At 42.2% G+C, this 25,296-nt stretch overlaps 1 protein-coding gene across 7 annotated transcripts in view; it reads left to right on the top strand.

Moving 5' to 3' along the window:
• The window catches only part of LOC109874981 (chromodomain-helicase-DNA-binding protein 9), a 119,563-nt gene that overhangs the window by 59,072 nt on the left and 35,195 nt on the right, over positions 1 to 25,296 (top strand). For 6 of the 7 annotated variants that reach the window (XM_031814637.1, XM_031814665.1, XM_031814632.1 and 3 more), the window contains 9 exons: positions 12,014 to 12,125; positions 13,443 to 13,592; positions 14,064 to 14,132; positions 14,787 to 14,842; positions 15,280 to 15,397; positions 16,146 to 16,232; positions 19,940 to 20,077; positions 20,179 to 20,300; positions 24,264 to 24,507. In XM_031814637.1, the coding sequence (XP_031670497.1) occupies positions 12,014 to 12,125; positions 13,443 to 13,592; positions 14,064 to 14,132; positions 14,787 to 14,842; positions 15,280 to 15,397; positions 16,146 to 16,232; positions 19,940 to 20,077; positions 20,179 to 20,300; positions 24,264 to 24,507 (1,096 nt within the window). The remainder of the gene's footprint in view (positions 1 to 12,013; positions 12,126 to 13,442; positions 13,593 to 14,063; positions 14,133 to 14,786; positions 14,843 to 15,279; positions 15,398 to 16,145; positions 16,233 to 19,939; positions 20,078 to 20,178; positions 20,301 to 24,263; positions 24,508 to 25,296) is intronic. The other variant, XM_031814646.1, reaches the window with a different exon arrangement.

The raw sequence follows: 25,296 nt of genomic DNA, 5'->3' as shown, positions 1-25,296 counted from the left end.
TTGGGTTCTGAGGCTGTAAAGCCTGTGTGATGTTAGATGTGCTCCACATGTGTATCTGCGTCACGCCTCCTCCGTTCCTCCTCGTCCTCAGGGATGCAGGGACCGGTTTGGGTTTTTTCTTTACCTTTTTACTGGTATTTGAATAGTTGGTTTGTTAAATGTGATACGCCATGTGTAATGTACATTTTTATAGTTTACTTTGCTACTTGAGTCATCTCTCTCTGCTCTTTCTCTCTGTGGCACTTTCCACACAGACCTAGCCACGCCCCCTGTCACTCAAGGAGCGCATTTGATGTTCCTCAACCACGAGACACTTGCGTTCCTTCGGCATGGTCAATGCAGCACATGCAACAATGTTGATGACAACAATGATGTTTCACTTTGCTTCTTAATATAAACCCACCAGCGATCTATAATGGCACTATTAGTTTGTGTTTCTTACATAAGCAAACAGCTAGTTTTATTTTTTAGCAAGTTGCCTTAAATCTTGTGAGATGCTAATTGTTAGACACTAATGCTAATAGCTAGCTAGCTAATAAACGTACTGAGTAAGCGCAAACGTGGCTAGCTAATACAGCCTAATAATACCAGTGATGGTGTAGAGCTAAATCAGCATGTTGTTTGTGCAACAGTGTCTTCTAAATCAAATAAAATCAAATTTTATTTGTCACATACACATGGTTAGCAGATGTTAATGTGAGTGTAGCGAAATGCTTGTGCTTCTAGTTCCGACAATGCAGTAATAACCAACGAGTAATCTAACCTAACAATTTCACAACAACTACATTATACACACAAGTGTAAAGGAATGAAGAATATGTACATAAAAATATATGAATGAGTGATGGTACAGAACGGCATAGGCAAGATGCAGTAGATGGTATCGAGTACAGTATATACGTATGTGATGAACAGCATTCTCACATAGGTATTCCTCTTGTCCAGATGGGTTAGGGCAGTGTGCAGTGTGGTTGCGATTGTGTCGTCTGTGGACCTATTGGGGCGGTAAGCAAATTGTAGTGGGTCTAGGGTGTCAGGTAGGGTGGAGGTGATATGGTCCTTGACTAGTCTCTCAAAGCACTTCATGATGACGGAAGTGAGTGCTACGGGGCGGTAGTCAGTTACCTTAGCTTTATTGGGAACAGGAACAATGGTGGCCCTCTTGAAACATGTGGGGACAGCAGACTGGGATAAGGATTGATTGAATATGTCCGTAAACACACCAGCCAGCTGGTCTGCGCATGCTCTGAGGACGCGGCTGGGGATACCGTCTGAGCCTGCAGCCTTGTGAGTGTTAACACGTTTAAATGTTTTACTCACGTCGGCCGCAGTGAAGGAGAGTCCGCATGTTTCGTAGTGTTTCGTAGTGGGCTGTGTCAGTGGCACTGTATTGTCCTCAAAGCGGGCAAGGAAGTTGTTTAGTCTGTCTGGGAGCAAGACATCCTGGTCTGTGACGGGGCTGGTTTTCTTTTTGTATTCCGTGATTGACTGTAGACCCTGCCACATACCTCTTGTGTCTGAGCCGTTGAATTGCGACTCTACTTTGTCTCTATACTGACGCTTAGCTTGTTTGATTGCCTTGCGGAGGGAATAGCTACACTGTTTGTATACGGTTATGTTTCTGGTCACCTTGCCCTGATTTAAAAGCAGTGGTTCGCGCTTTCGCGTGAATGCTGCCATCAATCCACGGTTTCTGGTTTGGGAATGTTTTAATAGTTACGACATCGCCGATGCACTTGCTAATAAACTCGCTCACCGAATCAGCGTATTTGTCAATGTTGTTGTTTGACACAATACTTAACATATCCCAGTCCACGTGATCGAAGCAATCTTGAACGGTGGAATCAGATTGGTCGGACCAGCGTTGAACAGACCTGAGCGCGGGAGTTTCCTGTTTTAGTCTCTGTCTATAGGCAACAAAATTGAGTCAGGGTCAGCTTTTCTGAAGGGAGGGCCTTATATCCATCGCGGAAGTTAGAATAACAATGATCCAGGGTTTTACCAGCCCTGGTTGCACAATCGATATGCTGATAGAATTTAGGGAGTGTTGTTTTCAGATTGGCCTTGTTAAAATCCCCAGGTACAATGAATGTAGCCTCAGGATATGTGGTTTCCAGTTTACATAGAGTCAAATGAAATTATCTTAATTGAGCAGTGGCGTAAAGTACTTAAGTAGTACCCCAAAAGTATTTTTACTTAAGTAGTTTTGTTTTGGTATCTGTACTTATTTTTTATTTTTTTGACTACTTTTACTTTTACTTCACTACATTCCTAAAGAAAATACTGTACTTTTTACTCTAAACATTTTCGCTGACAGCTAAAAGTACTCGTTTCATTTTGAATGCTTAGCAGGACAGCAAAATGGTCCAATTCACGCACTTGTCAAGAGAAAATCCCTGGTCATCTATTGCCTCTGATCTGAAGGACTCACTAAACACAAATGCTTTGTTTGTAAATTATGTGTGGAGTGTGCCCCTTGCTATCCATAAAGAAAAAATAAAATGGTGGCATCTGGTTTGCTTAATTTAAGGTATTATGAAATTATTCACTTTTACTTTTGCTACTTAAGTATATTTTATCAGTAACATTTACTTTTGATACTTGAGTATATTTAAAACCAAATACTTTTAGACTTTTACTCAAGTAGTATTTTACTGGGTGACTTTCGCTTTTACTTACATTTTCTATTAACGTATCTTTACTTTTACTCAAGTATGACAGTTGTGCACTTTTTCCAGCACTGCAATTGAGTGCAGGAAATGCAGAAATGATAAAAGTGCTGAAATTTGTTTTGGTTGAAGTTGAATTGAACAGTATAAAACAATCAGAATGGAGAAAGACTCATTGAAATCACATAGAATGTGTGTTGCCACCCTAGGACCACTCGCTACTCATAAAGCAAATGTAGAACTTTTATTATTAAAAAACAAAAAATACCGTCATACCGTCCAATTTGTTTTAAATACCGTGAAATAATATTTTCCAGCCCTACTTCCTCCCCCTCTCTCAAATCAACGATTTCACAGTAAAGTAAACTGAAGAAGTGTCACTAATTTCACAGTTTAGTAATCCTATTGGTTTACGTGTCAGATATGGTGGTTTTGAAGGAGGGGGGGGGGGGTTTGCTATAGTCCAGTACGCTCTTGAAAGTCACCAGTATGTAATGGCCACGTTAGGTTAAGATAAAGCAAGTGCGTCTTGCTAAGGATGGGTTAGCTCACAACATCACGAAAACCATGTGCACGCTTCAATGGGGCAGAAGCCCTTGTGTTGTTGTGATTCTGGATGGCCAGATTAGAGGTCGACCGATTTATGATTTTTCAACGCCGATACCAATTATTGGAGGACCAAAACAAGCCGATACCGATTAATCTGCCTTTTTTTTTAAATGTTATTTATTTGTAATAATGACAATTACAACAATACTGAATGAACACTTATTTTAACTTAATATAATACATCAATAAAATCAATTTAGCCTCAAATAAATAATGAAATGTTCAATTTGGATTTTCATTTTGACAAAAACAAATTACCCATTTGAAACTGCCTATTTCTCAGGCCCAGAAACTAGAATATGCATATAATTGTCAGATTAGGATAGAAAACACTCTAAGGTTTCCAAAACTGTCCAAATATTGTCTGTGAGTAAAACAGAACTGATATTGCAGGCGAAAACCTGAGGAAAATCAAACCAGGAAGTGCTGTTTTTCCTGAAAGCTCTCTGTTCCATTGGATGCCTTGCCTCCATTTAAAGGGATATCAACCTGATTCCTTTTCATATGGCTTCCTGAAGGTGTAAACAGTCTTTAGACATAGTTTCAGGCTTTTATTTTGAAAAATGAGCGAGAAAGATAACATTGCGTCAGTGGATAGATGGGTGTTCGCAGAGTTTTGCTTGCGCAACAGAGTGGGGCAGCCATTGTCTCTCCCTCTCCTATTGAAAAAGCGACAGTCCCGGTTGATATATTATCGATTATATATTTTAAAAACAACGTTTGACATGTTTCTGTGGACATTACAGATACTATTTGGAATTCTCGTCTGCGATGTCGTGACTGCTCGAGCCTGTGGATTTCTGAACATAACGCGCCAAACAAATGGAGGTATTTTGGATATAAAAATAATATTTTTGGAATAAAAGGAACATTTATTGTGTAACTGGGAGTCTCGTGAGTGCAAACATCCGAAGATCACCAAAGGTAAGCGATTTAACCTATTGCTTTTCTGACTTTCGTGACCAATCTTCTTGGCTGCTAGGTGTTTGTAATATTTTGTCTAGTGAGAGAGGTGTTCTTACATAAACGCTTGTTTTGCTTTCGCCGAAAAGCTGTATTGAAATCTGACACGCCAGGTGGATTAACAACAAGCTAAGCTTTGTTTTGCTATATTGCACTTGTGATTTCATGAAAATTAAATATTTTTAGTAATTTAATTTGAATTTGGCGGCTGCAGTTCAGCGGGTGTTGATAAAAATGATCCCGCTAACGGGATGGGTACATCAAGAAGTTAAATAATGCAAAAACAAAGTGTTGGAGAAGAAAGTAAAAGTGCAATATGTGCCATGTAAGAAAGCTAACGTTTAAGTTCCTTGCTCAGAACATGAAAACATATGTAAGCTGGTGGTTCCTTTTAACATGAGTCTTCAAAATTCCCAGATAAGAAGTTTTAGGTTGTAGTTATTATAGGAATTATAGGACTATTTCTCTCTATACCATTTGTATTTCATATACCTTTGACTATTGGATGTTCTTATAGGCACTTTAGTATTGCCAGTGTAACAGTATAGCTTCCGTCCCTCTCCTCGCTCCTACCTGGGCTCGAACCAGGAACACATCGACAACAGCCACCCTCGAAGCAACGTTACCCATGCAGAGCAAGGGGAACAACCACTCCAAGTCTCAGAGCGAGTGACGTTTGAAACGCTATTAGCTCGCACCCCACTAACTGGCTAGCCATTTCACATCAGTTACACCAGCCTAATCTCGGGAGTTGATAGGCTTCAAGTCATAAACAGCGCAATGCTTGAAGCACAGGGAAGAGCTGCTGTCAAACGCACGAAAGTGCTGTTTGAATGAATGCTTACGAGCCTGCTGTGCCTACCACTGCTCAGTCAGACTGCTCTATCAAATCATAGACTTAGTTATGACATAATAACACACAGAAATACGAGTCTTAGGCCATTAATATGGTCGAATCCGGAAAACTATCATCTCGAAAACAAGACGTTTATTCTTTCAGTGAAATACGGAAATGTTCCGTATTTTATCTAACGGGTTGCATCCCGTCTAAAAGTCTAAATATTCCTGTTACATTGCACAACCTTCAATGTTATGTCATAATTACATCAAATTCTGGCAAATTAGGCGGCCCAAACTGTTGCATATACACGGATTCTGCATGCAATGAACGCAAGAGAAGTGACACAATTTCACCTGGTTAATATTGCCTGCTAACCTGGATTTCTTTTAGCAAAATATGCAGGTTTAAAAATATATACTTCTGTGTATTGATTTTAAGAAAGGCATTGATGTTTATGGTTAGGTACACATTGGAGCAACGACATTCCTTTTTCGCGAATACGCACCGCATCGATTGTATGCAACTAGGGCACGCTAGATAAACTAGTAATATCATCAACCATATGTAGTTAGTGACTGATTGTTTTTTATAAGATAAGTTTAATGCTAGCTAGCAACTTACCTTGGCTTACTGCATTCGCGTAACAGGCAGGCAATGTAATCAGGTGGTTAGAGCGTTGGACGAGTTAACTCTAAGGTTGCAAGATTGACTCCCCGAGCTGACAAGGTAAAAATCTCCCCGAGCTGACAAGGCAGTTAACTCACCGTTCCTAGGCCATCATTGAAAATAAGAATGTGTTCTTATTTGACTTGCCTAGTTAAATAAAGATTAAATAAGGGGGGGAAATAATTAAATAAAAAATTGGCCTAATTGGTGTCCAAAAATACCGATTTCCGATTGTTATGTAAACTTGAAATCGGCCCTAATTAATCGTCCATTCCGATTAATCAGTCGACCTCTAGGCTCGATAGCTAGCAACAATGAAAATAAACTGCCATGTGGGGAATCGTTGATGACTCGTTTCAGCTAATTTCATCTTGTTCTTGATACCATGTCTTGTTTGGACTGATTTTATGTCGCTGCTAAAATTAGCTAGCTAGCTAGCTAACACACATCTGTAACAATGTATTTGAGAGACAACGTGCTCTTTGTGCAAATTTATTTATGTTTTCAATAAACATTGGAAATGAAATGTAGTTATGTGTTGTCAACAATCTAAGCCAATCCTGTCTGTTTTGCCCCATAGTTTTGCACGTGTTGGTTTTGTTGCTAAACAACCAACATGTCTATAGGAGAGAATATAGTATGGACTACTGTTTGATGATAGGATAGGATTTCTTTATTTCAGTCCTGCCCGTGTGTGGGAGAACATTCTGTTGTGTCCGTATTTCATGGACTGGTTAATATTAGAGCGGTCTTGTTGCCGTTTCATATTCTCCTCAGCTGCTCATTGCGTAGCAGAGTAGAGCATTTGCTCCATTGCCACTCATAGGAAGTGATGTCACATCCACCGCCCACGCTGCCAACTATACTCCCTGGGGTGCGTTGCCAGGCAACCCCAAAGTGTCATTGTGGATAGGATTATGGAAGTGTAATATCATCCGGAGGAGTAAAGTGAGAGATAGCTTTAGTCCGTACAACAACACAACATGTTCAAGGAGACCATGAAAGCTCTAGTATTGACAGACAGTGGGAGAAACGTTCAGCCTCCTACATACCACAGTGTGTGTGTGTGTGTGTGTACACATAAATGCATGGTTATTTGTATAGATAACTGTGTGGTTGTGTGGTTGTTTTGTGCCTTCTCTCTAGCACCCTCTCTCTCCCTTTGTCTCCATCTAAACCATCACAGCCAATATCAGTCCTGATTTAGTGGGAAATGTCCAGAGGGGATAGTGTATCCTAGACCTAGCATAGTGTGTGTCCTATCCTAGACCTAGCCTGACGTGTGGCCGAGAACCAGTGTGTGAGGCCGAGGCCAGCTTAGTGTGACTGAGACAGGCTAGGCTGTGGTAATGGCTGTAAGCACTAGGCAGGATGAATGACTGGCTGGAGGACTGACTGGCTGGCTGGTTTTCCTGGTTCCACTATACTGTATTGGAGCATAGGCCCAGAAGGAGTCTTCTATCGCTTAACTAGAGTCAGGCTAGCACTGTCACAGCACATACAATACCCTCTGTAATTATTAGGACAGTGAAGCATTTCTTCTTTGGCTCCATACTCCAAAAGTTTGGATTTGAAATCGAACAATGACAACGAGATTGAAGTGCAGACTGTCAGCTTTAATTTGAGGGTATTTTCATTCATATCAGGTGGAACGTTTAGAAATTACAGCACTTTTTGTACATAGTCCCCCCATTTTAGGGGACCAAAAGTATTGAGACAAATTCACTTATGTGTATTAAAGTGAGAAAGTTAGACGCACAAATATCATACCCCCAACATAAGAACCTCTCACCATTATAATAACGGGAGGTTAGCATTTTTCTGTAACTTTCCCACTCGTCATTATTCACGATTCATTCAGGATTATCCATAATCATGGTAGCAGCCACATTAATTTAGAAGTATTTAGAAACATATTATATTCTTAATTACAATTAAAGTGACTCCAAAATGACACAATACATTATTTACCATTCATTTCTAATGGGCACAAAATAATCAGAAACACAACCAAAACAAACACCAAATGCATCCAACAAGTGTATAGAGTCACAAGCTTGATGTAGTTATTGCGTGCTATGAATAGGGGACCAAATACTTAACTTTAATACACATATGTTAATTTTTACCAATACTTTAAGTCCCCGAAAATGGGGGGACTATGTACAAAAATGCTGTCATTTCTGGGGCCTCCCGGGTGGTCTGCAGTGCTAGCTGTGCCGCCAGAGACTCTGGGTTTGAGCCCAGGCTCTGTCGCAGCCGTCCGCGACCAGGAGGTCCATGGGGCGACGCACAATTGGCCTAGCGTCGTCCGGGTTAGGGAGGGTTTGGCCGGGAGGGATATCCCTGTCTCATCGCGCACTAGTGACTCCTGTGGCGGGGCGTGCGCAGTGCACGCTAACCAGGTCGCCAGGTGCACAGTGTTTCCTCCGACACATTGGTGCGGCTGGCTTCCGGGTTGTATGCGCGCTGTATTAAGAAGGAGTGCGGCTTGGTTGGGTTGTGTTTCGGAGGACGCATGGCTTTCGACCTTCATCTCTCCTGAGCCCGTACGGGAGTTGTAGCGATGAGACAAGATCGTAACTACTAACAATTGGATACCACGAAATTGGGGAGAAAAGGGGGTAAACATTTTTTTTGCTGTAATTTCTAAACTGATTGCCTGATATGGATGAAAATACCCTTAAATTAAAGCTGACAGTCTGCGCTTTCACCTCATAGTCATTGTTTTATTACAAATCCAAACTGTTACAGTATAGAACCAAAATAATAAAACATTCTTCCCTGTCCCAATAATTACGGAGGGCACTGTAGTTAGCTCTGTGTGCGTGTGTATGTGTGAGTACCTCTTTCAGAGTAGTTGGTGTTGTGTGAGAATGAATCTACTTACTGCGTGTCTGCTCGTGTGAGCGTTGCCATGTTTTGGAGCAAATAAGATAGAGCTAGAGAGCTTCTGTTCCTGTTGCTGTGTGAGGGAGTACAGGGAGGGGAGAGGGGTGGAGGAGGACAAGGTGAGAGATAATGTGCATGACAGAGGGAATGAGGGAGGACTGATCAGGAGCACACACAGAGAGAAGACCTCAGGCTCTGTATGGTATTTAGAGCACTTTACACCAAACCTCTGAACTTGATCTGATGGAGGATTCCTCTGTCTCCTCTATCTCCCTCTTCAGATACGAGAGAACAGACATACAGTACAGACATAGGCCTGTACAATACTGACATATAACAGACATGGCCCTTGCTTCATATTCATTGCCAAACCCACTGGCCCCAGGTCATCTATAAGTCTTTGCTAGGTAAAGCCCCGCCTTATCTCAGCTCACTGGTCACCATAGCAGCACCCACCCATTGCACACGCTCCAGCAGGTATATTTCACTGGTCACCCCCAAAGCCAATTCCTCCTTTGGCTGCCTTTCCTTCCAGTTCTCTGCTGCCAATGACTGGAACGAATTGCAAAAATCACTGAAGCTGGAGACTCATATCCCGCTCACTAACTTTAAGCATCAGCTGTCAGAGCAGCATTCTTATTTTCGATGATGGCCTAGGAACAGTGGGTTAACTGCCTGTTCAGGTGCAGAATGACAGATTTTGTACCTTGTCAGCTCGGGGGTTTGAACTTGCAACCTTCCAGTTACTAGTCCAACACTCTAACCACTAGGCTACACTGCTGCCCCGCTAAATTGTAATTACTTTGCCACTATGGCCTATTTATTGCCTTACCTCCTTAATCTTACCTCATTTGCACACACTGTATATAGACATTTCTATTGTGTTATTGACTGTACGTTTGTTTATTCTATGTGTAACTCTGTGTTGTTGTTTGTGTCGCACTGCTTTGCTTTATCTTGGCCAGGTCGCAGTTGTAAATGAGAACTTTTTCTCAACTGGCCTACCTGGTTAAATAAAGGTGAAATAAATAAATAAAACATATACGGTACGTATACGGTATGTCGGTATGTCTCGGCTGAGGACTTTTAATGAGAGTGGCACGTATAGCTTGCTGTTGTTGTTGGCCAATCAGAAGTCATCAAAGCGGCAATAGGCTACAGCCATACGTGTTAGGAGATATTTAATCAATGGAAGATGGAATTCTGGAATTAAAAATGAAAGTAGAATGATAGGCTACAACGACCAAGCGCCAACAGGTAAGCTGCCACTTTATATTCTGAATGGAGTTGTTGTTGTTTAACTGTGCAGGATGAGAAAGCACATGCATTCTCAATTAGCCTAGCAGTTTGATGCAGTCAAGACAGGCTACATAATCATATTGGATGATAAATAACCTATCTATGGCAGCTATTAGTCTACTATAGCGTGAGTCTGCTTGGTTGGTTGCTGTCTCTTCCTCCCACCTCCCTGTTCCTGTGTCACTCGCTCACACTCAGTAGCCTACACACACAGCACAGCCCCTGCCCGAGCTTCACCTCTCTTTACATCCTCTCCCTCGCTCTTTATCAGCGCCAGTAAAGTAGCTTAAAAATGTACTTTTCTGCCGCTTCCTTCACTTGGATCGAATAGGACCATGGCTGGGTCTGACCGGGTCTATATGGAACGGGTCTAGTTGTCCTCAGGTCCCTTTGGAAGGGGTCTCTATATAAAAAAAATATTTATGCATATTGGGTCCGGATGGGAAAGCCCCAGGTCCATTTCGAATGGGTCAATGTTTTTGGACCCGTGAAGGACTCTATTTCACAGTTCAATGAGATGGATGTGCCACTGTGTTTTCCTTTTTTATTGTTAGGTAACGAAGTTCGGAGGAGGGAAGAGACACATTAGTATTAGCATAGACTTATCCCTAGGACCATGCCTCAGGACTACCTGGCATGATGACTCCTTGCTTTCCCCAGTCCACCTGGCCATGCTGCTGCTCCAGTTTCAACTGTTCTGCCTGCGGCTATGGAACCCTGACCCTCTCTAGAGACAGCAGGAGCGATCGAGATACTCTCAATGATCGGCTATGAAAAGCCAACTGACATTTACTCCTGACCTGTTGCACCCTCGACAACTACTGGGATTATTATTATTTGACCATGCTGGTCATTTATGAACATTTGAACATGTTGGCCATGTTCTGTTATAATCTCCACCCGGCACAACCAGAAGAGGACTGGCCACCCCTCATAGCCTGGTTCCTCGCTAGGTTTCTTCCTAGGTTTTGGCCTTTCTAGGGAGTTTTTTCCTAGCCACTGTGCTTCTACACCTGCATTGCTTGCTGTTTGGGGTTTTAGGCTGGGTTTCTGTACAGCACTTTGAGATATCAGCTGATGTAAGAAGGGCTATATAAATACATTTGATTTGATTTGACTTATACAGTGCATTCAGAAAGTTCTCAGACCCCTTGACTTTTTCCATATTTTGTTACTTTACAGCTTTATTCTAAAATGTATTCAATATTTCAATCAACACACAATATCTCATAATGACAAAGCAAAAACATGTTTTTGAAAATGTATTAAAAAAATAAAACTGATCACATTTACATAAGTATTCAGACCCTTTACTCAGTACTTTGTTGAAGCACCTTTGGTAGCAGCTACAGCCTTGAGTCCTCCTGGGTATGACGCTACAAGCTTGGCACACATATATTTGGGGAGTTTCTCCCATTCCTCTCTGCAGATCCTCTCAAGCTCTGCCAGGGAGCGTCGCTGGACAGCTATTTTCATGTCTATCCAGAGATGTTCGATTGGGTTCAAGTCCGGGCTCTGGCTGGGCCACTCAAGGACATTCAGAGACTTGTCACTCCTGTGTTGTCTTGGCTGTGTGCTTAGGGTTGTTGTCCTGTTGGAAGGTGAACCTTCGTCCCAGTCTGAGGTCCTGAACGCTCTGGAGCAGATTTTCATCAAGGATCTCTCTGTACTTTGCTCCATTCATCTTTGCATCAATCTTGACTGGTCTCACAGTCCCTGCTGCTGGAAAACATGGATGGTGCCAGGTTTCCTCCAGAAGTGACGCATTCAGGCCAAAGAGTTCAATCTTGGTTTCATCAGACCAGAGAATCTTGTTTCTCATGGCCTGAGAGTTTTTAGGTGCCTTTTGGCAAACTCCAGCCTTCTGCCACCGCACGGCAGCACACACACTCATGAGGTCATTTATTTAGCACAGCAAGGACAATCTTTATATTATCGTTCATCAATTATTCAGAGACAGTTTCCATGAAACATAGCAGAGGGAAAGAGGAGAAAATAGAGTCCAGTTTTCCTATTTTGTCTCTCGTTTAACAGACGTTGATCCTTAATGTTTGTCCTGTTATCTTTATTTCAGGAAAATCGTCATTAAATTTGGAGGGATGAAGAAGAAGAGGGAGACAGAGTCTTCAGAGGAGGGGTCTGATGAAGAACGTCCGCCTCGAAGATCCTTTAAAGACGATGACTCGGTGAGTCCCTCCCCCAGTCTCCAAGCTGCAGCACGCAAAAGCCTTATGACGGTGTTATTGTGATTATTAAATGCATGGAGTCCCTCCCCGTATCTCCAAGGCTACAGTATGCATGTTCTTTATGGCTGCAGAACTCTTATGATAGTGTTTTTGTGATGTTTAAGGCAGGGGTAGGCAACTATATTTATTTATCTATTGTAGTATTATTATTAAAAGACTTGGAGAGGCCATTTCCTCAGTCTGCAGAACGCAGGCCTTTATGTTTAAATATTCATGTCATATAGACCAGTTCTTATGACAGTGTTGTTGTGATAGTTAAAGCCATGGAGAGTCCCTGTCCTTGGGCTCTCTTGTTGGCCATGCTGATGCTGAGTGGAATACAGGAGTCACAGCTGTGGTATGGAGTCAAAGTACACCGGGTGGTTCAGAGTTAGTTCAGGGCCTAACCAACTCAAGAATGAATAGCTCCAGTATAATTTACTGTTGTTGTTGGTAGAGCTGAGGATTCTGTAGGGGTAGGCCTATTCTATACCTTGAGGACAGTCCTTATCCATAGACACTGGTGTTGAGTGAGGGGGACGATCTGCTCTGTTCCAATTGACGGAGTATTCCGTGAGTGGGGATGAAAGACTACTCTCTCCCCTAACTCCACTCTCCCCCTGGCTGTGTCATAGTATGGAGCTCCCCCCCCCCCCGCCCATGTGTATGTATAATTATCCTCATTATCCCCCCCACCCAGTCTTAATTAGAGCTGTTTGAAGGTGTCATTTAGAATGATCCTCCAGTCCTGTCTGTTGCACTATAAGTGGTGGAGTTAGTAGACAGACAGCTCTGAGAACAGCTACAGCATCATCACCACAGGGGACCCCTCAGCCTGGGAGGTAACCTGACAGGCAGGGAAGGAGGGACCACTCAGCCTGGGAGGCAGCCTGACAGGCAGGGAAGGAGGGACCACTCAGCCTGGCAGGCCTGAGTCTTTTATGGTCAGCCTGGGTTATTCTCATCCACAGACACGTTATTAGTTTCAACTGAATGGTATTTAGTATCTCATTAAACTGTGGCTGTCATTAGCAGTGTCTCTCTGATGTGTTTTCCTAAAAATAAGCACTAGGCCCTCTTGAATGTCACACATATTGCTGCGGAGTGCATACAACACACAGACACACTATTGAGAATAGACAGGACTGCCTTCGATGGCTGCCTACATATTAACCCAGTAAAACATAGGAAAAGAGTTATACTGATATTTTGGCTGTGTTGATTTGTATAATACAGAACCTCCGCAATACTAAATGTCTTTCCCTTACCCCCCCGTAGACGCGCCGGTCGAACCGCCAGGTGAAGAGGAAGAAGTATGCAGAGGAGGGAGAGGCCAGGGTGTCTGATGAGGAGGTGAAGGTCATGGTTAAAACCAAAAAGACCAGCACTGCTGCAGCACGCAAAGAGCCAGCACAGCAGCTGTTTGTGGTGAGGAGTTACTGGCCTGGCCCAGGCAGCAATCAATAACTCTCAATAACATTCAGTTGTTCTAGACCAGTTGTTTCCAACTCCTGTCCTCCAGTACCCCCAAAAGTACACATTTTTGCTGTAGCCCCGGATAAAAACATCTATTTGAATTTGTCAGCTAATCGTCAATCCCTCAACGAGTGAGTTTGTCTGGGGCCACAACAACAATGTGTTGGGGGTACTGGTGGACTGGAGTTGGGAAACACTGTAAGACTGATAGGTTCTACAGTACCAAAACATCTCAAGATTACATTCTTCATTTCTCTAGCATAGCCCTATCTAGTCTAATATGTGTGTTATAGCAGCACAATGCATCTCAAGGCCATACTTCATTCTGATATACATTCAACATACATGAAACTGGTGTGTGGAGTATGAAGGTTGTACATGGAGCTGTTAAAGTGGTTTGTTTCCATCTTGTCAATGCTGCAGGAAAACCCCAGTGAGGAGGATGCTGCGGTTGTTGACAAGATCATGTCATCTCGAATAGTCAAGAACGAGGTAGGATTACAATCATTATCTTTAATGCCACACTCACTCATACCACTCTTTGTAGTACTATAGTATTTTTGTTTAATTAGTTGTACATCTGCTTACCATCTGCAATGTGAGTTTGATTGAATTCAACCCTCTGTCTTTTCCTACCATACACCGAGTGTACAAAACATTAAGAACACCTTCCTAATATTGCATCCCCCTTTTGCCCTCAGAACAGCCTCAATTTGTTGGAGCATGGACTCTACAAGGTGTCAAAAGCATTCCACAGGAATGCTGGCCCATGTTGACTCCAATGCTTCCCACAGTTGGCTGTTGAGCATGAAAAACCCAGCAGCGTTGCAGTACTTGACACAAACCGGTGCGCCTGGCACGTATTACCACACCCCGTTCAAAGGAAATTAAATATTTTGTCTGCCCATTCACTCTCTGAATGGCACATGCAGACAATCCATGTCTCAAGGCTTAAAAATCCTTACTTAATTAACCTGATTGGAGTGGATTTAACAAGTGACATCAATAAGGGATCATATCTTTCACCTGGATTCACCTGGTCAGTCTATGTCATGGAAAGAGCAGGTGTTCTTAATGTTTTGTACACTCAGTGTATGAAGAGCTTTTAGTCTGTATTCTGTTCTATAATATTGGTTCCTCTTCTAGGTCGCTCCAGGAGTTATCGTAGAAGTGGAGGAGTTCTTTGTAAAATACAAAAACTAGTAAGGCATTCTTTTTCATTCTGGCTAAGATAATTGCATGCACATTTTTAAATGTTTGTATTCAACCGAAAAAGCCAAATACAGTATGTTAAACAGAGCGATGTAAGACACAGCTTGTCATTACTAGTTCTTGCACTACCACTTTGAGATGCCTTTGACTGAACTCACATGTGACCTCATTGTAGTTTCAGTAGAACAAAATCCAGGCCAGTCTGAAATGAAGACTAATTTGGTGTGTAGTAGATTGTAAATCCTATACAAATGTAAAATGTACAAAATGGCACACAAATGGAACATTTAAACTTAAAGTAAACATATATCCATTTGAAAGATGTACGACGTCATAAAAGACATTCAAGGTTTATTTGAAGTTTGTACTATACGTGTGTGTTCTCGTGCATTCCTGACTCTGTGTGTTGTCCCTCGGCCTCTCTCAGCTCCTACCTCCACTGTGAGTGGGCCGTAGAGCAGCAGCTGGAGAAAGACAAGAGGATTCAGCAGAAGATCAAACGTTTCAAGATTAAACAGGCACAGAGAGCCCACTTCTTTGCAGATGTAAGACCCTTTCACACCAGTGTGTGTGTGTTTGTGTGTGTGTGCGCGTCAGTGTGTGTGTGTTTGGCTGTTTTGCGCAGGCATGTTTGCATGCGTCTCTGTAGTGTGCTTTGTGTTCATCCCACCCACCCATACAGTCATACAGTGTGTTTTTCCCCCCAGACTCCAGATGGCACGATGGCGGTTTACTGTCTTCCTGTGTCTTTTAGATGGAGGAGGATCCCTTTAACCCTGACTATGTCTTCCTGTGTCTTTTAGATGGAGGAGGATCCCTTTAACCCTGACTATGTCTTCCTGTGTGTTTTAGATGGAGGAGGATCCCTTTAACCCTGAATATGTCTTCCTGTGTGTTTTAGATGGAGGAGGATCCCTTTAACCCTGACTATGTCTTCCTGTGTGTTTTAGATGGAGGAGGATCCCTTTAACCCTGAATATGTCTTCCTGTGTGTTTTAGATGGAGGAGGATCCCTTTAACCCTGACTATATCTTCCTGTGTGTTTTAGATGGAGGAGGATCCCTTTAACCCTGACTATGTCTTCCTGTGTGTTTTAGATGGAGGAGGATCCCTTTAACCCTGAATATGTCTTCCTGTGTGTTTTAGATGGAGGAGGATCCCTTTAACCCTGACTATGTCTTCCTGTGTGTTTTAGATGGAGGAGGATCCCTTTAACCCTGACTATGTCTTCCTGTGTGTTTTAGATGGAGGAGGATCCCTTTAACCCTGACTATGTCTTCCTGTGTGTTTTAGATGGAGGAGGATCCCTTTAACCCTGATTATGTGGAGGTAGACAGAGTACTGGAGGTGTCCTATTGTGAAGACAAGGACACAGGAGAGGTAAGAGTGGGGGGGGGGGGGACTCTTTCATTCACAACAAATTACCTCCAATGGAGAGATGATTAGACTGCCTTTTGTTGGAAAGAGAGAGTTACAGAGTGTGTATGTCTGTACATTGTGTGTGTGTGTATGTGTGTATGTCCTTCAGTGTGTCTCATCTTCTCATTTGTAGAAGATACTGATGTAAAGCATGGGGTCATTCCATACATGTGTATTATGGTTGTTGTCTCAGCTACTTTAGCTGAGGGTGTAGCTACTAGTGTTGCTTGGTGTACCGGTACCACGGTAACACCACGGTACCAAAACCTTATGATACCAACATTTTACAATACCATAGTACCGTTTGATCTATAGAACCTGCTGGTGCCAGTTGAATTTAAGCCTCTCGTTTGTTGTATGAGCAGGTCCAATAATATCCACTTCACTTTCATCAACATATCACGTGGCAGCTGTAATCAGCCAGCCTCACCCCCTACCAGCCCCCACTGTCCTGCTTCTCTCCGGCCCCTCTTCATGCTCATCTATTCCTCCATATCAGCTCGTGATGTCCCTGATGAGTCCTCTGTTGTTACATTTGATACATTGGAGCAGCACGCAGAGCAAGCAGAAAAGTTTGTACATTATATAATTCCATCACCTGTTATAACCAAGAGCACAGGCCAGTTTGATCTGACTTTGCAAGTTCACTGTCATGCAGCCTCTGAGTGTCAGAGAGGGAAAATAGAGCAGCGCTTCACGACAGGCATGCTTTACAGCAAAGAAAATGGCTTGTCCCTAGGGATGTTACGGTGACCATATTACCGCCACACCTGCAGTCACGAGTCACGACGACAGTCAAATTCCACATGACCGTTTAATCACGGTAATTATGCTTCTCCAAGCTCTGATACTACTGATGGTCATTAATAGCCTACCAAACTTGCTAACTGCCTGGTACTCCGCACTCTATTGTCCCTCTAATCACTCTGACATCAATACAAATGTAGTTGAAAATCTAATCAAACACTTCATGAGAGGAGCTCATGCTGCACAACATTTCAATAAGCTATGCAATTGCGTGAGAACAGAGTGATGGCCTCTATTAAAAAGAGGAAGATCCCATCAGCTTTCTATAGGCTAGGCCTACTATATTTATTTCTCAACTTTCCTAATATTAAGCACATTGCTTCTCTTTACAACAGGAGTATAACCTACCTGGCTGGCATGAAAATGAACCAAAAAAGAAAAAGCGTCCTCCATTCTCTATTTAAATGCATAGCTGCCCCTGTTTTGATACAGGTGCATGATAATGGTCCATTCTAAATCAAGACAAATTTCACACATATATATTATTTAGTATATGTAAAGACAAGATTAAATCAAGAATAGTCTGATGGGTGACAATATTAGCCTATCACTTGTGAATGATACCCAGCTTCAGGCAAACAGCGCATTGTTTTTTTTGTGACTTTTTCAAATCATATTCGCACACCTCATATAGCCGAGCCCATAGACCTATATGTTTTAATAAGGTTTGTATCACACCTCATATAGCCGAGCCCATAGACCTATATGTTTTAATAAGGTTTGTATCACACCTCATATAGCCTAGCCCATAGACCTATATGTTTTGATAACATTTGTATCATAACTAAAGTGGCCAAATAACTTCTTAAAATTAAGCACATTCATCCACTTCTAAATTACATACATATGCGATCAAGTTTGGGGAAGATCATTTTCACCATAAAAATGCACCTTTATAATAAAAGCAATACATGCATAATTGCATTTGGATTATTTTTGAGAATGGTGTTTCCCTGCTAATGGAACATTCACACTTATAGCCTAGTGTGCGTATTGCTAAGCTTATAATGTGAAGAAATAGCCTAATAGTTTATCAACATTTTAAGCTAAACATTCTCATCTGTTGCGTCAGGCTTATTGCTTAAAACCGATTTTTTGATGCTAGTGGTTATATTAATTTGGGATCTATCGCATCCCACAACTGTCCAAGACTATGTTTGGAATATTTATTTCTCACACAGAATAGAGTAGGTCGAAATTTGTACTATGGGGAATAGTAGATTGACATATGCTAATGCTTTTGCTGTTCGTTAGGCCTACTCATCTTGTTGGCTGACGAAAGTAAATGTGGACAGTTCTTCCAATATCTTCAATATGCGCCTTGGTATTGGATAAGGATGCACGCAATTGCGTCCCCGCTGTGTCTGTCTTCACTTGAAGCCTGTGAGAAAGACCCGATCATGTGACGGAGAGCCATGTGAGTGAGAGGTGCTTCAGCACACAGACAGGAGAAGGGATTTATAATTAATCCATGCAAAAGGCATGGATTTTTTTAGGGGGCATTATGGCCACACAAAGGGGATGCAGCCGGGAAATTTGAGGCATTATTAACTACTTGAGTGAGAGACTGATGAAGTGTGTTCAGCCTGCGCAAAAAAACAAAGCAGAGCTCATGCCTTTCATGTGACTTTTTTCAAATCATCATTAGAGTCACATCATGCAGCCTTACAATGTATTAAAAATCTAAACATATAGCCCAACATTTGTATCACAACTAAAGTTACATTAATAACTCTAAATTAGCATATAGGAGTACCTTTTTCTTTGTAACCGCTCAACACAGAATAGAGAAAATATCCTCCCTATTTTATTCAGCTATGTTCAATTGTATTCTTCATACAGAATTCTAAGCAAATCTTGTCTGCTAAATGAACTAGTATAGCCCACAGCCACATGGCATAGCCAGATCAGGACCTAACATAAGGACAACTCAGTGTATGCTATTCTGTTTTTCTGAAATAGACTACTTTTTCTTCATATCATGCTTCTTTAGACCTGTCTAAAATAAATAATGGATTTATTGTGAAGGTGTAGGCTATATTACATGGGTTTATTAGACGTTTTAAAATGTATATTTTCCAAAGGTCAGCATCAGTGGCTTGTAGGCTATGTGTGGAAGCCAGGAGATGCTACATGTGTTTATGTTAATTAACGGTCAATTACCCTGAGACCGGCAGTTATTTGCTTGACAATCACCTGCTGACGAAATTTCTTGACCGCCACGGCCCTACTTGTCCCTAGCCTGAACGGTTCAGAAATCCATTTCTTTCTGGTGCTCCTTAAATTCTGTTTGGTGTCCAGCGTTTTAAAAGTTGAGAGCAGTGTGTGTTTGTGGGAGAGAGTGAGTGGTGTGTGTGTGTGTGTGTGTGTGTGTGTGTGTGTGTGTGTGTTTTTACGAGAGGGAGGGAGATTGAATGTGAGGAAGGGATGGAGAGTGTTTGTCTATTTGAACTGAAGAGTAAAGAAGGTTTCATGCAGTGTTTTCTCCTTACTGACACAATGACATGCAGATCATTATGCATGTATGTTCCTTCCCCCCATTCCTCCAGCCAAATCACAGCTAGGCCTTTGCAAATATGAGGAAATCAGCCATTCTATGCAGTATTCTATTAAACACTGAACAGTGTGAAGTAAAATTTATTATGTGTCGTATTGAGTAAAAGTGTTAATTTCAGTGGCAAGTTTTTGCGTAGCTCATGCGCAGGAGGTTTAGAAAACGGGGGGCTGGGCGAACAGGACGCTAGTGACAACACTTAATAGCTACTAAAATGTGAAGTTTCTATGTTTTTTTGTGTTAACTCACAACATCTCTCTCTCTTTCCCCCTCCCTCCTCCCCCTCTCTCCGTCCCTCTTCCCCCAGCAGGTGGTGTACTACCTGGTGAAGTGGTGCTCTCTGCCCTATGAAGACAGTACATGGGAACTGAAGGGGGATGTGGACCAGAGTAAAATAGAGGAGTTTGAGCTGCTGCAGGCAGCAAGGCCAGACTCCCGCAGGATGGTAAGCCCCCTTTATTCAACCTCCTTTCTCTTCTCTTCCTCTCTCTTCTTTTCTCATCTCTCTTCTCATCTTCTCATCCTCTAACATTCTCTACCCCACAGGAGCGTCCCCCAGCCAGCCTGTGGAAGAAGAGGGATCAGTCGAGGGAGTACAGGAACAGTAACGTCCTCAGGGACTACCAGCTGGAGGGAGTCAACTGGCTCCTCTTCAACTGGTACAACAGGTCAGTAGGGCCCCCCTAAGGCTACACACACACACACACACACACACACACCTGTATGCTTTTGCAAACAAACAGCAACGCACAGTGTTCTACTGCCCTGAACAGATTCTGACAGTCAGAAACACAAGGTTGTTCCAGACTTCAGATCCTAGGTTTCAGCTCTGTGGTTGTAGCATACTGCATCCAGCCAGAGAGACAAGGGCTGGACTGTCAGATTGCTAAGTAGTGCAGAAGAGAAGCCAGTGAAGCAGTGAGCTGACAGCATGTCTGTACCGAGACAGGGAGACACTTGCTCAGAGCCTGCTGACTTCTAGCTTGGTTTAGTATGCAAAACCTGTGAAGAATGTGGTTAATAGGTTTGGACGGTATGTCGTATATACCATACACCGGGGTATTTTGAAATACCAACGGTATGATTTTAGTTTCACATTTTTGTTTGTGGGGTTTGGGGCGCCCTAAAGCTCAGAGGGGTGCGTGCTACACCACTGCTTATAACTATCAGTTAACTATCTAAGATGTGCCAAATAAATGATCTTCTACTCAGGGCGCCAGCTTTGCATTTGGTTTGCTAACTTGCTCGCAATGTGGCTAGCTTGCAAGATCACGCTTCTTGGTTACAGCAGAGACAATCAATCCCCTCCTGGATCAAGATCCCTTCTGCTTGAATTTTCTTTGTGCGTAATAATAAAAAATAAATAATAATATATATATATATATATACACACACGCACACTACATGACAAATTATGTGGACACCCCTTCAAATGAGTGGATTCGGCTATTTCAGCCACACCCGTTGCTGACAGGTTTATAAAATTGAGTATACATTGGCAGTAAAATAGCCCGTACTGAAGAGCTCAGTGACTTTCAGCGTGGCACCATCAACGTGGCACCATGTGTGTATGTATGTATATATATATATATTTTAAGTTTGGAAATAAATTGCGCCCATTTTGTGCACTGCCAGTAATACCATATACAGTGCCTTGCGAAAATATTCGGCCCCCTTGAACTTTGCGACCTTTTGCCACATTTCAGGCTTCCAACATAAAGATATAAAACTGTATTTTTTTGTGAAGAATCAACAACAAGTGGGACACAATCATGAAGTGGAACGACATTTATTGGATATTTCAAACTTTTTTAATTGAGTGTGCAAAATTATTCAGCCACCTTAAGTTAATACTTTGTAGCGCCACCTTTTGCTGTGATTACAGCTGTAAGTCACTTGGGGTATGTCTCTATCAGTTTTGCACATCGAGAGACTGAATTCTTTTCCCATTCCTCCTTGCAAAACAGCTCGAGCTCAGTGAGGTTGGATGGAGAGCATTTGTGAACAGCAGTTTTCAGTTCTTTCCACAGATTCTCGATTGGATTCAGGTCTGGACTTTGACTTGGCCATTCTAACACCTGGATATGTTTATTTTTTAACCATTCCATTGTAGTTTTGGATCATTGTCTTGTTGGAAGACAAATCTCTGTCCCAGTCTCAGGTCTTTTGCAGACTCCATCAGGTTTTCTTCCAGAATGGTCCTGTATTTGGCTCCATCCATCTTCCCATCAATTTTAACCATCTTCCCTGTCCCTGCTTAAGAAAAGCAGGCCCAAACCATGATGCTGCCACCACCATGTTTGACAGTGGGGATGGTGTATTCAAGGCGATGAGCTGTGTTGCTTTTACGCCAAACATAACGTTTTGCATTGTTGCCAAAAGGTTCAATTTTGGTTTCATCTGACCAGAGCACCTTCTTCCACATGTTTGTTGTGTCTCCCAGGTGGCTTGTGGCAAACTTTAAACAACACTTTTTATGGATATCTTTAAGAAATGGCTTTCTTCTTGCCACTCTTCCATAAAGGCCAGATTTGTGCAATATACGACTGATTGTTGTCATATGGACAGAGTCTCCCACCTCAGCTGTAGATCTCTGCAGTTCATCCAGAGTGATCATGGGCCTCTTGGCTGCATCTCTGATCAGTCTTCTTCTTGTATGAGCTGAAAGTTTAGAGGGACGGCCAGGTCTTGGTAGATTTGCAGTGGTCTGATACTCCTTCCATTTCAATATTATCGCTTGCACAGTGCTCCTTGGGATGTTTAAAGCTTGGGAAATCTTTTTGTATCCAAATCCGGCTTTAAACTTCTTCACAACAGTATCTTGGACCTGCCTGGTGTGTTCCTTGTTCTTCATGATGCTCTCTGCGCTTTTAACGGACCTCTGAGACTATCACAGTGCAGGTGTATTTATCATCATTAGTCATTTAGGTCAACATTGGATAATTCAGAGATCCTCACTGAACTTCTGGAGAGAGTTTGCTGCACTGAAAGTAAAGGGGCTGAATAATTTTGCACGGCCAATTTTTCAGTTTTTGATTTGTTAAAAAAGTTTGAAATATCCAATAAATGTCGTTCCACTTCATGATTGTGTCCCACTTGTTGTTGATTCTTCACAAAAAAATACAGTTTTATATCTTTATGTTTGAAGCCTGAAATGTGGCAAAAGGTCGCAAAGTTCAAGGGCGCAGAATACTTTCGCAAGGCACTGTACCCTGGTATGGTACAGGAACGGTATGAAGGTATGAAAATACTGCCCAACCCTAGTGGTTAATAATATGTCTTTAAAGAAAGAACACAACAGCATAAACATGCAAAACAGTACAGGAAAACACTGCACTACGCCACATAGGCTATATGAAGAGATCGAAAGTCTTGCATTTTACAGTATCTTTGAAAAGAGGATGCTTTCATTGACTGAAGGTTTTCTTGGTTGTCTGTTTTGATTTGTGTCTTAATCTTAAAAATGTTTTTCATGATGACATTTTCATTCACTTATCTTTCAGTTTAGCTTGTTTGGTTTAGAGACTTTGTCACTGCACAGAGGTAGTGTGGATGTTACATTCTAAAAAAAAATTCTGTGTTGTGTTTAGAGCATGCAGTGATTTGGCTGAGTTAACATTATTAGCCTGTGTGCCTCTTGTTGCTGGTGGGGAAAGGGTGTCGCTCTCCATCTTTCTCTCTCTGTCTTCCTCCTCTTCCCTTCTCTTGCTGCTGGTGGGGAAAGGGAAGAGGAGGAAGACAGAGAGAGAAAGATGGAGAGCGGCAGAGGGAGACAGAGATATGGAGAGAGAAACATAGAGAGTGACAAAGGGAGACAGAGATATGGAGAGACAGATCAAGGGAGAGAGAAAGATGGAGAGAGATCAAGGGAGAAAGCGAGTGAGTGTGGAACACATCCCAAATCATCTGTTTGTAGCCAGGCTGTAGTGTTGCTACTGGGACTGTGTTTCAGAGTGCTGTGAAGTTCTTAAAGGTCCAATAAAGCACTTTTTTATTTATTTTTTATCTCTATCAAATTATTTGATTGTGATTGTTGTCAATTAAAACGGTCAGAAAGCAACAAAAATAGCTTCCTATCAAAGAGCAATTTCTCAAACAAGAATTCTGCTAGGACTGCCTGGGATGGGTCTAAGTGGGGAGGGGAAAACTGAAAACTAACTGTTCTTGGCAGAAATGTTCAGAACTCTCTTTATTGGTCTATCAACTAATTTGTGTTGTCACCAGGCAGGCCAAAACAACATCCCACCAAAACAGGCTGAAATTTCAGCTGGTATTTTCAATCAGCTCTTACACTAAAAGGGCATTATCATAATTTTCACAATTTCAGAGTATTATTCCATCATATTGTGGCAATATTTATAAAACACAGGGAAATCCTGTTTTTGACTGCACCGAGCCTTTAAGATTAAGGAAAAAAGTATAGGAAGTGGGAGTATCTGCTCTTTGCAATTAATGTCAAGATTCACTTCAACACCCCCACCCTCTGGACAACCAGATTAATGTTCTACCTGAATACTAGAGGAAGGATTCTGTTCAGTCCAGTCTCATCACTTAGTATCAATATCAGACAGGACCCCAACTACTCTATACATTTTTTGTGACTGTAATGTCTCTCTCTTCCTCCCTGACAGACGGAACTGTATCCTGGCAGATGAGATGGGTCTGGGGAAGACCATCCAGTCCATCACGTTTCTGGAGGAGATCTGGCGTGTGGGCATCAGGGGCCCCTTCCTCATCATCGCCCCCCTCTCCACCATCGCCAACTGGGAGAGGGAGTTCAGAACATGGACCCACCTCAACGTCATTGTCTACCACGGCTCCATGGTCAGCAGGCAGATGCTGCAGCAGTACGAGATGTACTCCAGAGACACACAGGTAAACAACAACACAAAATGTACAGTCCCACATATGAACAACAATGTCAACAACAGATGGGTCCTTGACGTTTCAAACAGTTGTTCTCTGATGAGGGGAGGTGGTGGTTGTCAAAAACAACAGCAAAGGGGCCTTGAAACCTGCTGGCAGCCAGCATCTCATAATGGGGACTAAGAACAGGAGATAAGTGAATCTCAGGTGTCTCTGTTCCATTCAAGTAATGACCGTATTTGTATCAGGGAATAGTGACATGATATCAGAGATACTCAGTCGGACAATGAGATTTGTCCAAGGAGAGCTTGCAGGCCACATAATGAGAGAGGGATATTGAGATTGAGTAGCATGACTGTCATGTTCCAGCATGCCTAGTCACCTTAAACATATACATATCTACCCCTAATGATCCAGTATCTCTTCACATTGTAAATATGCTACTGGAACCGACCCTGTATATAGTATGCTTACTGACTTTATCCTGTTCTTCTTATTTCATATCTCGTGTGTCTTTGTTCTACCTTGTTATTTTTACTATTACATTGTCATTGATTACTGCATTGTTGGAGTTAGAGCTTGGAAGAAAAGACATGTCACTGTACTTGAGCATGTGACATTAAAACTTGAAACTTGAAAGCAGGACTGAATTTAAAGGCACATGAGAAGGGTTTGAAGGGTGGCACAGGTCAGGCGGTAGCCCTGGGAAAATGTTTTTTCTGCAGTTGTTGGCAGAGTAATGTGGAATGACAGACAGCGGTTAGGAGATCTTAGTATGCAAATATAACAAGGGAGGAG

This window comes from Oncorhynchus kisutch, linkage group LG3 (assembly GCF_002021735.2).
Source record: "Oncorhynchus kisutch isolate 150728-3 linkage group LG3, Okis_V2, whole genome shotgun sequence".
Taxonomy (NCBI): Eukaryota; Metazoa; Chordata; class Actinopteri; order Salmoniformes; family Salmonidae; genus Oncorhynchus; species Oncorhynchus kisutch.
The sequence above is the reverse complement of the archived record's forward strand: the minus strand, read 5'-3'. Positions and strand labels throughout refer to the sequence as shown.